The following is a 13,697-nucleotide window of genomic DNA, read 5'->3' as shown; positions in this document are numbered from 1 at the left end:
TTGCCTGTAATATAAACAGGACCTGCTGGACAGATAGATATGTATCCCAGAGACTACCCCATCTTTGGAACAGGCTCCCCATCCATGTGTAGCAGAGTTCCTCCCTAACCCAATTCAAGTGCAACTTAGACAATTAGATGGGAAACCGGAATTTCATCCCTGATTTGGCCCCCTATGTCTCTAATGGACAGAGGTAACCTATAAATGGTTCATCTCCCAGGCCCATGCTTATACTTATCAAGAGTATCAGAACTTGCCAGAGATTTGGGATGCATGGCTAGGCTTAAAAAGGCCCTTGTGGTCGTTAGCCTGGTAAATGCCTATGAACCTATAACACCAACAACCAGTGAATACAATTACCTAGGATTAGCCCTTGACAATTCTCTAAGCTTCTCTACACACAGTGACATAATCGTAAACAAAGATCTCTCCCAACTAAAATTATATTATAAAATCTCCTATCTACTCTCTTCCACAACACACATAGCCAGAGTAAAGAATATTCTCTTACCTAAACTGGAATATAGACTCCCTCTTCTGACATTCCATTTTCCCCATAATAAATAAAGTATACAGACTGCAATAAATGAAATATACAGATTTGCATTACTAGCCGACACACACCCTGCCATCTGTGCAACATTCTACAAAAAGTAGGATGCCTACCTACAACCAGTACAGTAACCCTACTTCTGAGTTTTTTAATAGTCATATTATTAAAACTAAACTATTAAACCTCTTTAAGAAAAAAAAACTTCCACTCAGAGAACCAGGATATACCTTAAGAAATACAAAAGACAGCAACATCATGCTAAACAGATCAACTTTCAAGACGGGAATGGGCATTCTCCAGAAAAGGTCCAGCATTATGGAGCAGGTTCTCACTTGAAATTAAGTCTACAGCTTCCCTCCAGGACTTTAAAAAAAAACAATACACGAGCACCACAAAAAAGCCGTCACTTGCAAATGCTTCAGAAGCACTGTCTGATTCATCATTACCTGGAATGTGAACACAAGCCTACTGTGAATTTGCCTTCTAAATATACTAATGACAGCTTCTTGAAACTGCACATTATTGTACTATAGTGTATAAAACTTAAAAATGTGTACGTAAATTACCTGTCATAAAACATTTCTTGTATGTGCTCCTTTATGTATTCTGTCATCCTTGGTCATGGCTAGAAAAGGTCTTTGACCAGCCCACCTACTCAGTTAATAAATAAATAAATAAACAAATAGATAAATAAATAAATAAAAACATTTTATTCTAAGTGTTTCTATTTAGGTCCAGGAAGAATATTTAACCTTAATGAAAATGAAATAAGCATTGCTGTCATGTTACACATAGACAAATTTGAATCTTTGAAGCCCACCTGACATTCCTTTGGTGCTTGTAACTGTAACTGACCCATCCTAAGCCTCTTGTCTCACTCAAACATTTCCTAATCAGTTTGCTCCAAATGTTCTCCTGTATCTTGGCTGATATAATCATTTAGGTTTGCAAGAGAAAAGGAATTTACAAAAGCTACTGCCTCATGCTCTCTGCCCATTCTGCTACAGTCTACAAAATCTTTGCCCATATGATGCACGGAGACTTTAGTTTTCTGTTTTATACCTGCTTAATTTACTTTTCATAACATCTAGCTTCTAAGAAGTATGCATTTACCTAAGCAATGTGTAAGCTGATTATATTTCCATTTTAATTTCTACTTTTGTTCCAATGGTGGATGGTTAATCTTAAATTCTACAGCTTTAACCAGCCTGAAAAATACCCAAACACTTCTAATAATCTTTCCAAGGGAACTGAAAGAAATGCAGACTACCACATTTATGTATAGTGCCAGCCTTGCATATCAAGTACAAACCAATTAAACCAGAAGGAGATAAATGTCTGCCCAATCTGCACAGCCTCTGAGTTCTGTCTAATGGTTATCATGACTGGCTGCATCTCTATAGTGAACAGAAAAAGGAAAAGAAGAAAGTATATACTGACCCCTTCCAACGTTCACTTCTCTAGTAAGTTCAATATTTACCTTAATTCTTATGGTAAACTTTTGTTAAAGTCTATTCAAATGATAAATAAACCAATTTGAAAACCCGAGCTTTTTAAGTACAACTAATAAAAGAAATAAATCATTTAAAACATTTAATCCTATTAAAAGCTTATTCTGTATCAACACTCAGGTACAGAACAGACTAGTTTTCAACCTTTCCCTTAATCAGCAATAGGCTTCCAACTACATTCCAGCAAAACATCAAAACTGACTTGACTATAACACCTGTCACCAAGCTCTCAACTTATTAACTATTAATTTCACCAAAAATCTTGTTACCTACATTAAATGGTTTACTATTGTTTGTGCGAATGACATTCTATTGGCTGCAATGTGCTGAAAAACAGAATGTCGAATGCACAAACAGTTTTGCACCAGATAGTCGACTCCACTTATGCGAATGCACAACTGCATTCGCATAACTGTAAATCGACTATCTGCATGGAGATTGTGGTACAGTGGGGAGTGGAAATTCATCCACATCCGCACTGTAGTACGATCTCAGAGTTAGAATATATAAGTGGGGGGGGTGCAGGGGTGCTTGCCCCCCTGCAAAAACGTGATAGCCGTATAGGAGTTTGATTTACATCAGCTCCTATATAGCCCATAACGTGGTGGTTTCGACAACAATGTCGAGTCAAATGCGTCGAGCATTTGGTTCGACATTGTCAAAGTTAGTTTTTTTTTTTACTTTCGGTATTACCATTCGTTTATTTGAACGGAAAATGTTTTTCCATTCAAATAAACAATAGTAAACCACATTAAGCAATGTTCAGTAAGATGACAACTGGTTTCGCTTATATGGCTTAAGTACAGATGGTATAAAAGCTTGAAACCGTGACATAAAAGAAGACACATTTATGTTACTATAAATACAAAACAAAGTACAAAGATTATGTGACCAGTGATTACTTTGCACATCTCTGACATCTCCCCATCCATCCCCATCCATCCCAGATGTTTATTCATTTTTCAGTACCTTAACGACTTCAGTAAATAAATAAGGGAACATTAATACATGCAGCTACATCAGAAAATAGATAATCATCATTGTAGAAGGTTTACGCAAGTTAACTTAAGCAGACCTTTACTAAATATAATACTTTTCAGTGGACGCCTGAATAGAAAAGCTACAAAGGGGCACCTGTGTTTATTTGGACTTTCCCAGTAAACCAATGTCAACAATTAATAAATAAATAAAATAAATAAGAACCTTAACAGCTAACCGATCATACATGCATGACAGACTTTTTCCACATATCCATCTTTTCAACTCTTCCCTTTTGTGAATTTGCTTCCACTGAGATGAAAATGTTTAACTCTAGCACAAATATGCAGAAACTTTGAAGTTTATACTATGCTCTATTCTCTGCAACATTACTCACCATTGTATGATTTTTCCTGTTCTACTACAACCCTCTGTTCCACTATCCACATTGCACTGATGGGTCCAATAGATGCCCCCGTGAATCCCTTTAACCATACAGGACTACAAAGCAACAGTTCTGAGACTGAGAATATGTATATCACATTACAGATAAAGAACAATGTTACTGATGTATATTCTGAAGTGGAAAATGTAATTTCAGTATCAAAGTCAAGTTAAAACAACTGTCTAGTAAACTAACTTGCACAACATTATTCCTCAATACTTTCACAACTGCTACTACAGAAAGTCCACATAAAAAACCTTAAAAGAATTTCCACCTAAGATCCACACATTCTTCATGAATAGTGAAGATCTCATTCAGGCAGTTATTACATAAGGGATAGGATGTACTAAGATCTTTAAGGACCCTAAAGTGACACTGTGTAACAGACTCACCTTTCTTTCAGAAGTTGCTTGTTATCTTCAATAGTTACTTTATCTTCATAGTCTCGCTTGAAGATTTCAAAAGCTTCCTGTCGCCCAAGTGACAGTGACCCTTCTCTGACTTCTGCAAAAAGAATGAAGCAATTCTGCTGTTAATGCTTTATTCACTGTATTCTTTACTAACTGATTAACCAAGCAAGTTTCACTTGGCCCTTCCTCAGAAGACATTCAAAAACTACAGCTCCATGAAGACAGTTTCAGGAATTGCAACATAAAGATAATAAGTACACACTAGAATACAGACTTACAAAGAACGAAGCATAGCAATCAAATATGCAATTTTAGAAAACTTTCTCTGCACAGTACTGAAACCTCATCCAGTGTATGTCTCCTTTCATTACAAGAGATCTGATGGGATAGATGACTGTGTCTAAACATTTGTAAAGGAACAAATAAATGCCAGAAGCCAGGAAGACAACTTTCATACTACAATTAATATCAGGGGTGTTGAATACAATATTACAGGGAAATACCAAACACCATATATGTTTCCTAAAGAGCATGAAGATTTTCTGACTATAATTCTGGATGGAAAAAAATCAGTGGAAATACAATCCTTGTGGTAGTTTTGACTACCAAAATATTGAGTAAACTACTTACCATTAATTAAAAACACCCATACATTAGTTGACTATTTAAATCAAAGCAATTTGGATCAAAGAGTATGAAATGTAACTAGTGATGGCAACATCTTTGGTATCATACTGATACAGTCCTAGGATCATTTTGCTCCACTTCAACAGTTATACCCAGAGGGTTAAAGGCTGCGAGCTGTAGTTCCTGTGTACAGTTTGATTCCCTCAGCCCTCATTTGCCTACTGTGTGGCTCTGAGCAAGTCACTTAACTAGATACTGTTCCCAGGTCACCCCTGAAAAGGGACTGTGTGTCCAGTGGGGCTACCTGGTTAACAAATGGATATTATTATTATTATTATTATTATTATTATTATTATTATCACCTTTAAAGACCACATATCATGATACTATCACATTTAAACTAAAAATAAAATCAAAGTCATTCATAAATAAATCAACCTTCCTATATTTTTACTATTGAAAATCTGGTGCAGTAAATGATAAACAAAAGAAAAAAAGACAGGATACTATCCTTAGACAACCAAATGAAATAAAATAAATAAATGCATAATATGTACATAAAATAAACACATACACCTGCTCAGCACACTGTCAAAGGGTTGCATGATGATATTAATATCTGTATTCATTAAGAATACTGGTAAGATTAAAAATATACAGGTCAATTCACCCCCAAAAATTGGTGGAAACCCAGAATTAATAAGACATACAGTAGAAAAAGCTATTACTCAACTTTCAGAAATAAAACTAACCATAAAAGCATGTCAGGATTAAATAGAAAAATTACTATTTTTATTAAATTCTTGTTACTAAGAACAGAGCTGGATCTCAGAGGCAGAAAAAAATAAATTATTATTTAATTACATGAGAAAACTAAAATGGAAAAACTGTGAAATTGACATGTTATCAATAATCGTAACAAAAATCGCTCACAACTACTTAAAGGTACAGCTGCTCAATGCTATGAGTTAAAATAAAAAATTGTATTCCCTGGAGACACTCCTCACCCTGGAGAGCGCAGACATATGTGCAGTCATGGAAACATGTTTCAGAACCATGCAAAAGCGCTCCAGCTATCAAAGGCTACAATGCCTTTCATACATTTCAATCCCACTCAGCTCAGTATAAAACAAAGGGAGGAGATGTCTCAGTGTTCATAAAGGACAAGTACTCTGCTAGACTGGTCCAACGAAATGACTTGCTTGACTGCTTCATGCCCAACTAACCTATACATGCAACCTCCTATTATATCCTTGCTCATCACATATCCCTTAACATGAGTCTGGAAAACCATACTTCCTACCTAAACCTACTGGAATCTCTTAACATTTATCTTAACACCATACTTATGGGTGACTTCAAGCAACCCTCCATAAACTGGGAGACTTGTACAACACATAATTCACTTGCTCAGAGTTTCTTGGACTTTGTCAATGCAAACACCTTGGAGAAACTAGCTGTCTCCCCAACTAGTAGTACAAATAGCCTAGACCTAGTACTCATGAACATGGGGGGATACTGCTCCCTATCATGCATTGACTCCTCCCTGGTAACACCTGACCACAAAATCATCTCCTTTAGTATTAAAACTAACCTAGAACCCCTATCAAACTCCAAACCTGTTAAGAACTGTGCTAAGGCCAAGTTCCTTAAACTAAGTGACAATGCATTAAACTTCCAAGCCTCTCTGAACTCGGATGACACTCTGAGACGTACTTTGAGCTGTACACAAAAGCACTGGACAACCACATTCATAGCTGGATAGAGGAGGCAGTACCTGTCCGAGTCAAACCTATGATTATTGGCAAAAATAAACCACCCTGGTAAACCCCTAGCATAAATAGGTTTTTCAACAAAAGGAAAAAAATCTCTAAGGCGAAGAAAGAACAGATAAAACAGTGCAAAAAGTCACTCAGCTGTCTAAACAAACAAATTAGAGAGCTGGTCAAATCTGCCAAAGCAAACTATTAAGCAAATATAGCCTTCCAGGTGAAAGATAACCATAAGACTTCTTTTAATTATGTTTGCCACCTCAGGGGGGATGCTCAGCAATGTGTTGAATTAATCATGAATGGCAACACTTACACCCAGCCTGAAACTATAGCAAACCTGCTGGCTGATAAGCTCACTTCAAATTTTTCTCATCACCTCCTACCACACCCAAAGAAATACCCACCACCGCCCCCCTACCGGTCGTTATGAGAAAACAGGTCCTTACAGTGCTCGCTAAAGCCAAAAATACAGCCTCCATGGGTCCCAACAACATTCCAGGATGCTTCTTAAATAACTTAAAACAGAATCTATCAGGGCCACTATAAACCTGCTTTAACCACAGCATCTGGATGGGCTGTGTCCCAGAAGAATGAAGGACTGTAACAGTCATCCCTCTGCACAAAGGGACCCATCAACTGACCCAGGGAACTAAAGCCCCATAAGCTTGACCAGTCTTATCTGCAAAGACATGGTGACAATTATCATGGACCAGATCAATAATGACACAGGAACTCTCCAAACACTAGACCAAACCCAATTTAGCTTCGTCAAAGGGATGACTTGCCTGTTCAATCTGGTGGACTTCAAGAAAGTCACCACGGCCACAAATAAAGGTAAAATGGTACACACTGCTTATCTACACCTGGCTAAAGCTTTAGACACAATCCCCCACTTGGGGATCATAGATAAACTTAATGAGATAGGCATAAACCACTGCATCATTAAATGAATAGCAAACTGGCTCAATGACAGGACACATGTCCAGATAGCTGAATCCAATTTTGATAAGAAACCTGTTACTACCTCTCCCACAGGACTCAGTGTTGGGACCTCTCCTGTTTGGTATATACTTTTCTGAAATGAAGGCCAATGTTGGAGGCCTCTGGCTCACCAGGTTTGCCAGTGGATGTAAGCTGGGAGCAACCACTGAATCCCCAAAGAATGATGACATCCTACAGACAGGCCTAAAAATGACAAACAACAAGCACCAAAACCATGGTCTGAGATTAAATGCTAAAAATGCATAACCATATCTTTCAGTAAATCAGATAGCCCTGCAAATTATACTATTGATAGTGCACCCCTAAAAGAAGATCCAGTGGTGAGGGACATAGGAACACAGACAGATAGTAACCTACACTTTGACCAACAGATAGCTACAGTAGTGACGAAATCCTTCTGTGTAGCTCAACTTATAAGAAAAGGTATGGCATCAAGAACAAAGGCGGTCATAATGCCATTGTACACGCCCCTCATCAGGCCCATAATCGAGTAAAATGCTCCCTTCTACATGTACCTAACCAGGCACTTAGACCAACTGAAGTGGCCCCAGAGGTTTCTCACTAAAAATACAAAGCATAAGACACATGTCTTATGCAGACCAATTACAGGCCCTATTCCTTTACTCTGTCTCATATTGTTTATTAAGAGGTGACTTGTGCCTGACCTACAAGGCATTTTCTGATCCAGCCCTGATGAAAATGTTACATATTCGCAAGAAAAATTATACAAGGGTTATGCATTCCATGGACCTGAACTTTGTGATTATAACTCAACTTGCTGGACAGACAGATTTGTATCCCAAAGGCTACCTCATCAATGGAATAAACTTTCCATCTTTATAAACAAAGCCCGCCTCTCACACTCTTCAAAAAGAATGTGGATAAATGGATGAGGAACTGTAAATTCACTCCTGGGTTACTGCCCATGTCCCTTATGGACAGAGGCAGTCTGTAAAATGACTCGGGGCTCCAAAACCCAAAGATCCACTACTCTGATACTATCCCATCCCATATCTGGGGAATTAAGACATAATACTGTCATATCCTGGGTATTACTGGCTAGGTTTGTAAAGACTCTCATGCCATTTGCCTAGTAATCAGCTTTGAACCTATAAGTGATCACCCAGCCAAAGTACAGAGTGATTGTGCATATGGAAAGAGTTTGTGCAAATTTCACCACAAGCAAAACATAAACAAGAAAGTGGTAATGGAAAAACAAGAAGACAGCTGTTATACAACTGCAGATATGATCATTTCTGCCACAAGTAAAATTAAAGAATCAAGTTCCATGGAACCAGAGAGCAAGCCCTCTTTTTCTCTATAACAAACCAAGACAATCTTAACTAAACCCCAATCAACTTGTCAGTTGTATTAAAATATTAACATCTGGCATGTCCCTGTCTATGACTACAGGTTGTAATCACACCATTTCAAACACAGGTGAGTTCAAATTAGACCCAATATACTTAGACTTGTCAGTCTGGCCAGCAGTAGTACCCTTATGTAAAATTACAGGGAGAGAGGAGATTCATGTGGATCTTATCCAGAAATGATACAGGGAGCCTACTTCTGTAAGGTGTTGAACACTGCAAATTTGTTAAGGGTAGAACTTTTCTTTGAAATCTTATCATACTCTCTAAAGAATTAACAGTTTCTCCTGATGAACGAATGACAGTGCATGTGTATCTTAACATTGCTAAGGCACTCAACACTATTTTACATAAGGGAACAATTAACAATTGAAAACTTTTAATGTCGATTCACATGAAATTCAATGATTAAGCAACAGGACACAATAGGTCAGGGTGAAGTGGGCTACCTGAGCATCAGAATGGGGTTCAGCAGTAATGTTTGGAGGTACTTCTTCACGACTACTCTCCTCAGATATAAAAGTGAGAAGTAGGATCTAGATTATCAGACAGGCTGATTACTGCAAACTGGGTAACAATTATTCAATAAACAGCATCTGTAAGTTCTTCATTAAGATCAACAAGAACAGATACTTGGTACAACTGTAGTGATGTCACCTTTAATGCCAGTGAATCTAGCACCAAAAGAAGTCATAAATTATAATTACAAGATAAGTAATCAAATGATAAAAAATATTAAAGATTTAAGGATGATAGTACAAAAAAATAATAATAAAATTTGACCAGTATGGATCCACCAAAATCAGAGAAGCATACTCATCCCGAAAGATCAGTGTATTACTTTAAATCTATGTTGAAGTGACACCCCAACCCCATGTGCAAAAATTGGGGAAGGGGTTGTGGATGGATGGATGGACTGCAATCATTACGAAATAACATACTGCATTTTGTAGCCTAGAAACAAGCTAAGAGAACAACTTTAAAGGGTAAAATTAATCCTTGATGGAAAAATCAAAGGGTAGCAGCACTTGAATTATTCAAAAAGGTTTCACTAACCGTCATTATTTTCCATCTTATATGAGCTATTTACATAGCAGATCTCTACCTAGTCCATAAGGCAATGTCTAATCCAGTTTTGTGTGAAAGTCAATGCGTGAAATGTATTGATTGGAAAGCTAATACCAAATCAGGAAAGTAACACTAAAAAACAGCAATAACAGAATAAAATGTAACGGATACATTGCACAATTCTCATAGAAGCTAACTAAGTACCTTCAAAAATACTTATATCTGGCTAAGAGAAGTAGAAAATGCCACCATGGGGTTACAGCAATGACGCTTACTGAAGGTCAGTAGGTCATAAGCATGACAACTAAACCTATGTGGTATACTTAAATACCATAGAAACAGCAAAATCAAGTAAATATTAAACATGCTGTAATGCAAAACCAGTCTCTTGAAAAATTAGTCTCTAACATTGTGTTCAAAAAATAGGCATGCTTAAATCTTTACTTGAATTCAGAGGTTGGGCTGATGATAGTAATGAAAGATACAGTGTCCTTTTTTCAGTAACAGTGGTAACTACAGAGTCAGAAAAATGGCAAACTAAGAGTTGGTCTAACTGAGTATATAGTTGTAAGGTGCACAGCTCAAATATAACTTTACAGTGTGATTGGGGAGGGAGGAGGTATGAATGGTTCTAGGCAAGATACTGTGTGAATATCACTAATGTTAAAAGGGAAAGATATTAAGCTGATTTGGATAAAAGAGATGCAAAATAAATCTTAGGACTTATGTGGGGTAGAGGTGAGTGTAGGAAGTGGCAAGATAGGGGAATCCCTAAAGGAGAAAGAAAGCAAGATATGTGTAATCAATCAATTGCATGGAGGTAGTCCTGGAAACAGAATGGGGGTGAAAAATTGGTCCCAGATATTAGTTAAAGACAGACTGAGAAGATGGGAAGAGGTTAAAGAGGAATATCAGCTTGAGGAAAATTTAGAGAGAGAATATAGAAGTTTAGTAAACGTAAAGAAAGATATATAAAGAAGGATTATGGGGGGATTGCATGATACCAGAAACAGGTCAAGAAAGAGAGGAGAGGAGAGGAGAAGGTTGGCCAACTAGGGATCTTATAGCATTGTTAAAGACATGGATACAGGAAGGCAAGTGGAAAAAGACGGAGGAACATGAGAGGAACTGGGAAAGGGACACAGTTAAGGCAATAGATAAGGATGAGTGAGGAATATAAAAGAATTGCCTAAAGTAGTGTCAAAAGTCATGCAATTTTAAGATATTTGCATGGAGGTTTCTGCACTATTATTTCTATACACTGCAAAGACTGGTGAAAATGTTCCCAAATGTGAAGGAAAAATTTTGGAGATGTGAGGAGGGAAAAAAGGGACAGGGATGCACATTTTTTGAGAGTGTGATAACTTAGAGGTATTTAGGCAACATATACAATAGGTGATTAATAAGTTATTTCAGTTAACAATTGTGGATTCAAGAAGTTGCTTTTGCTAGGTTACTCCTCCATAGTACTAGAAAGAGGTTGTAATGGGCTTGTTCATCACTGACTGTAAAAAAGTGATAACTAGGAAATGAAAGCTGAAAGATACACCAGGAAGAAGAGAGCTAATACAAATATTGGATAAGTTAGAAAAGCTTGAAAGAGAACTGGGAGATGAGAAATATAGGAACAGGCACTAGAGGAAATGGGACAGATGAATTCAATGTTCAGTCCTACATGGAATGCAAAAATGGCATACCTACAGATACATAAACAGAATTGCTGAGCTTTCTGTTTAGGAATGGAGGTATGAAGAGGGGTGAGATTAGACAATGATTCACCTATGGTGGGGAAGGGGGGTTATAAATAGTTAATGACATAGGGGAAAGACATAAAAATAAGTAGGAACTGGTATGGATTTCAAAAGAAGTAAGGGCAAAATTAACAGTAAACAGAATGGAAAGAATAATAAAAGGTTATGGAGAAGAGATGTTCAAGAGGAAAGGATATTAAGTAAGACAGTTACATTACGTTGTGGCCTTAAAGATATACAACTGGAAAATTGATCAGAAATCTAGAAATAAGGAGATACATGTATGCTATGAGGAAGATAAAAGTAAAGATAAGAAGAAGATCATGGTAGGCATCTGATGGAGTACTTGAAGTACTGTAAACCCTGACTTGAGCTGTTCATCTGTATAATAATATATGGATGAGGTATGGGGATGATTTTCTTTTTTTATTCAATGGACAGCTGTCAGGGTGAATACTGCCCTTGCACAAAGCATGAGGTGTACAGAAATGATGCAAAGTTGATGTAGATTGAATAAGGATTTTTTTTCTTAAAAAAAAAAAAAGATCTCTGCATTGTGTGTGTGTGTCTGTGTGTGTGTGTGTGCACCTACTACTTGAAGTAGAAACCTGATTCTATGACACTGTTACACTTTTAAAGTAAATCAGTAAAGGGGTTTTCCACTGACAATACACCCCTGATGTGGGAAGCTGTGTCCTCTAACAAAAGTTACTATTTACATGTAATAACCTTGCGATTGCTGTATCTTGCAAAGGAGGAAGTACTCTAATTCCACTTAAATTCTTGCTCTTGTAAGGTATGGAAATGCGGTCCTCTGAATACATACCATTGAGAACAGAGAAGGTTGAAAAAATCACATTTGATGCTATTTATTTAAATCTTAACTGATTTATTTTTTACCAAGTAAATGGATTCATCCCTAAACTGTTGATACCAGCAACCAAGGCTCAGTATTGAAGACACAGAAAATTAAGTTCAAGGAAACCTTGCTGCCCAGAACACAATACAAAAGCAATCCAACAAAAGACAGGGAAAGGACTGAGTGTATCAACAAACTGCAAAGATAAATAAAGCTTTATAAAGCACAAGCCCTGGTCAAATTCTAAAAATACACCACTAAATAACGGAGTGCTTCAAGTACAACTTGAAAACAGATCTTCAGGATCACTGTTCTGGTTACTCTAAAATTTAGCTACCAAAGCAACTGGAAAATGGCCAGGGTTTTGAAGCTTTGAGTCTCCTACATATCTATATCTGTATCTCTCCCTATATGTATCTATGTGTATGTATGTATACACACACACACACACACACACACACATATATATATATATATCTATATCTATATCTGTTTATATATATATATATATATATATATATATATATATGAGTCTACTTCGACCCACTGAAAGCACACTTCTACGAAACTTAAATAAGCAATATGAGTTCCGCGAAAGTGCGTTTCATTGAAAAAGCACTTTCACAAAACTCAGTACACTGAACACAAACAAAAAAGACACACAGAAAAAAATAACACAAATACATTTATGCGGGGGGCAAGCCCCCCTGTACCCCCAACACCCAACATTACTTACATATACTAACTCCAAGATGTCACTACAGTGAGGAAAAGGGAATATTCCCTTATCCTCACTGTACCATGATCTATGACAAAGACTCGGTGTACTGAGTTTCACATAAGTGCATTTTCGTTGAAACTCACTTTCGCAGAACTCAGATCGCTTACTTAAGTTTTGTAGAAGTGTGCTTCCGGTGGCTCGAAGTAGACCCATATAGGGACCGCTGCTGTTTGGCATTTTGAAGTAAAAGCCAGTACCAAAGAGTTTTGGCTGACTATATTTGCAGAAGACTGCAAGCTAGGAGCAGTCACTGAATCTCGAAATGACTTAGCCATTCTGTAAGAAGGTTTGTCCAAAATAAATAACTGGCATGTAGACATACATACATACATGTGTCTGTGTGCATGTATATAAATGTAATATATAGGGACTGGAGTGTAATAAACGTGGCACTGCAGGACTTGAAGACATGTTTCCATATTTCACAATTCTAGATATTTTATACACCTGAGAGTAAAAAGAACTCAAAATATTCCTGTTTATTTATTTACATACACTCCTGACTCCCCTTAATTTCACTGGGGCTGTTCTGAACTTCTTTGGTGTGGTTATACACCTGCTGTAGAGAAG

The 13,697-nt window shown here is 37.1% G+C and overlaps 1 protein-coding gene across 1 annotated transcript in view; it reads right to left on the bottom strand.

The window, feature by feature from the left end:
- Positions 1-13,697, bottom strand: part of KIF6 (kinesin family member 6) — a 4,303,753-nt gene that overhangs the window by 1,296,650 nt on the left and 2,993,406 nt on the right. The window contains exon 14 of the mRNA XM_044084863.1: positions 3,880-3,991. Within this exon, the coding sequence (XP_043940798.1) occupies positions 3,880-3,991 (112 nt within the window). The remainder of the gene's footprint in view (positions 1-3,879; positions 3,992-13,697) is intronic.

The sequence above is a fragment of the Protopterus annectens genome, chromosome 1.part1, assembly GCF_019279795.1.
Source record: "Protopterus annectens isolate FY-2018-M chromosome 1.part1, PAN1.0, whole genome shotgun sequence".
NCBI classification, from domain to species: domain Eukaryota; kingdom Metazoa; phylum Chordata; order Ceratodontiformes; family Protopteridae; genus Protopterus; species Protopterus annectens.
This window is presented reverse-complemented; position numbering and strand designations above follow the sequence as displayed.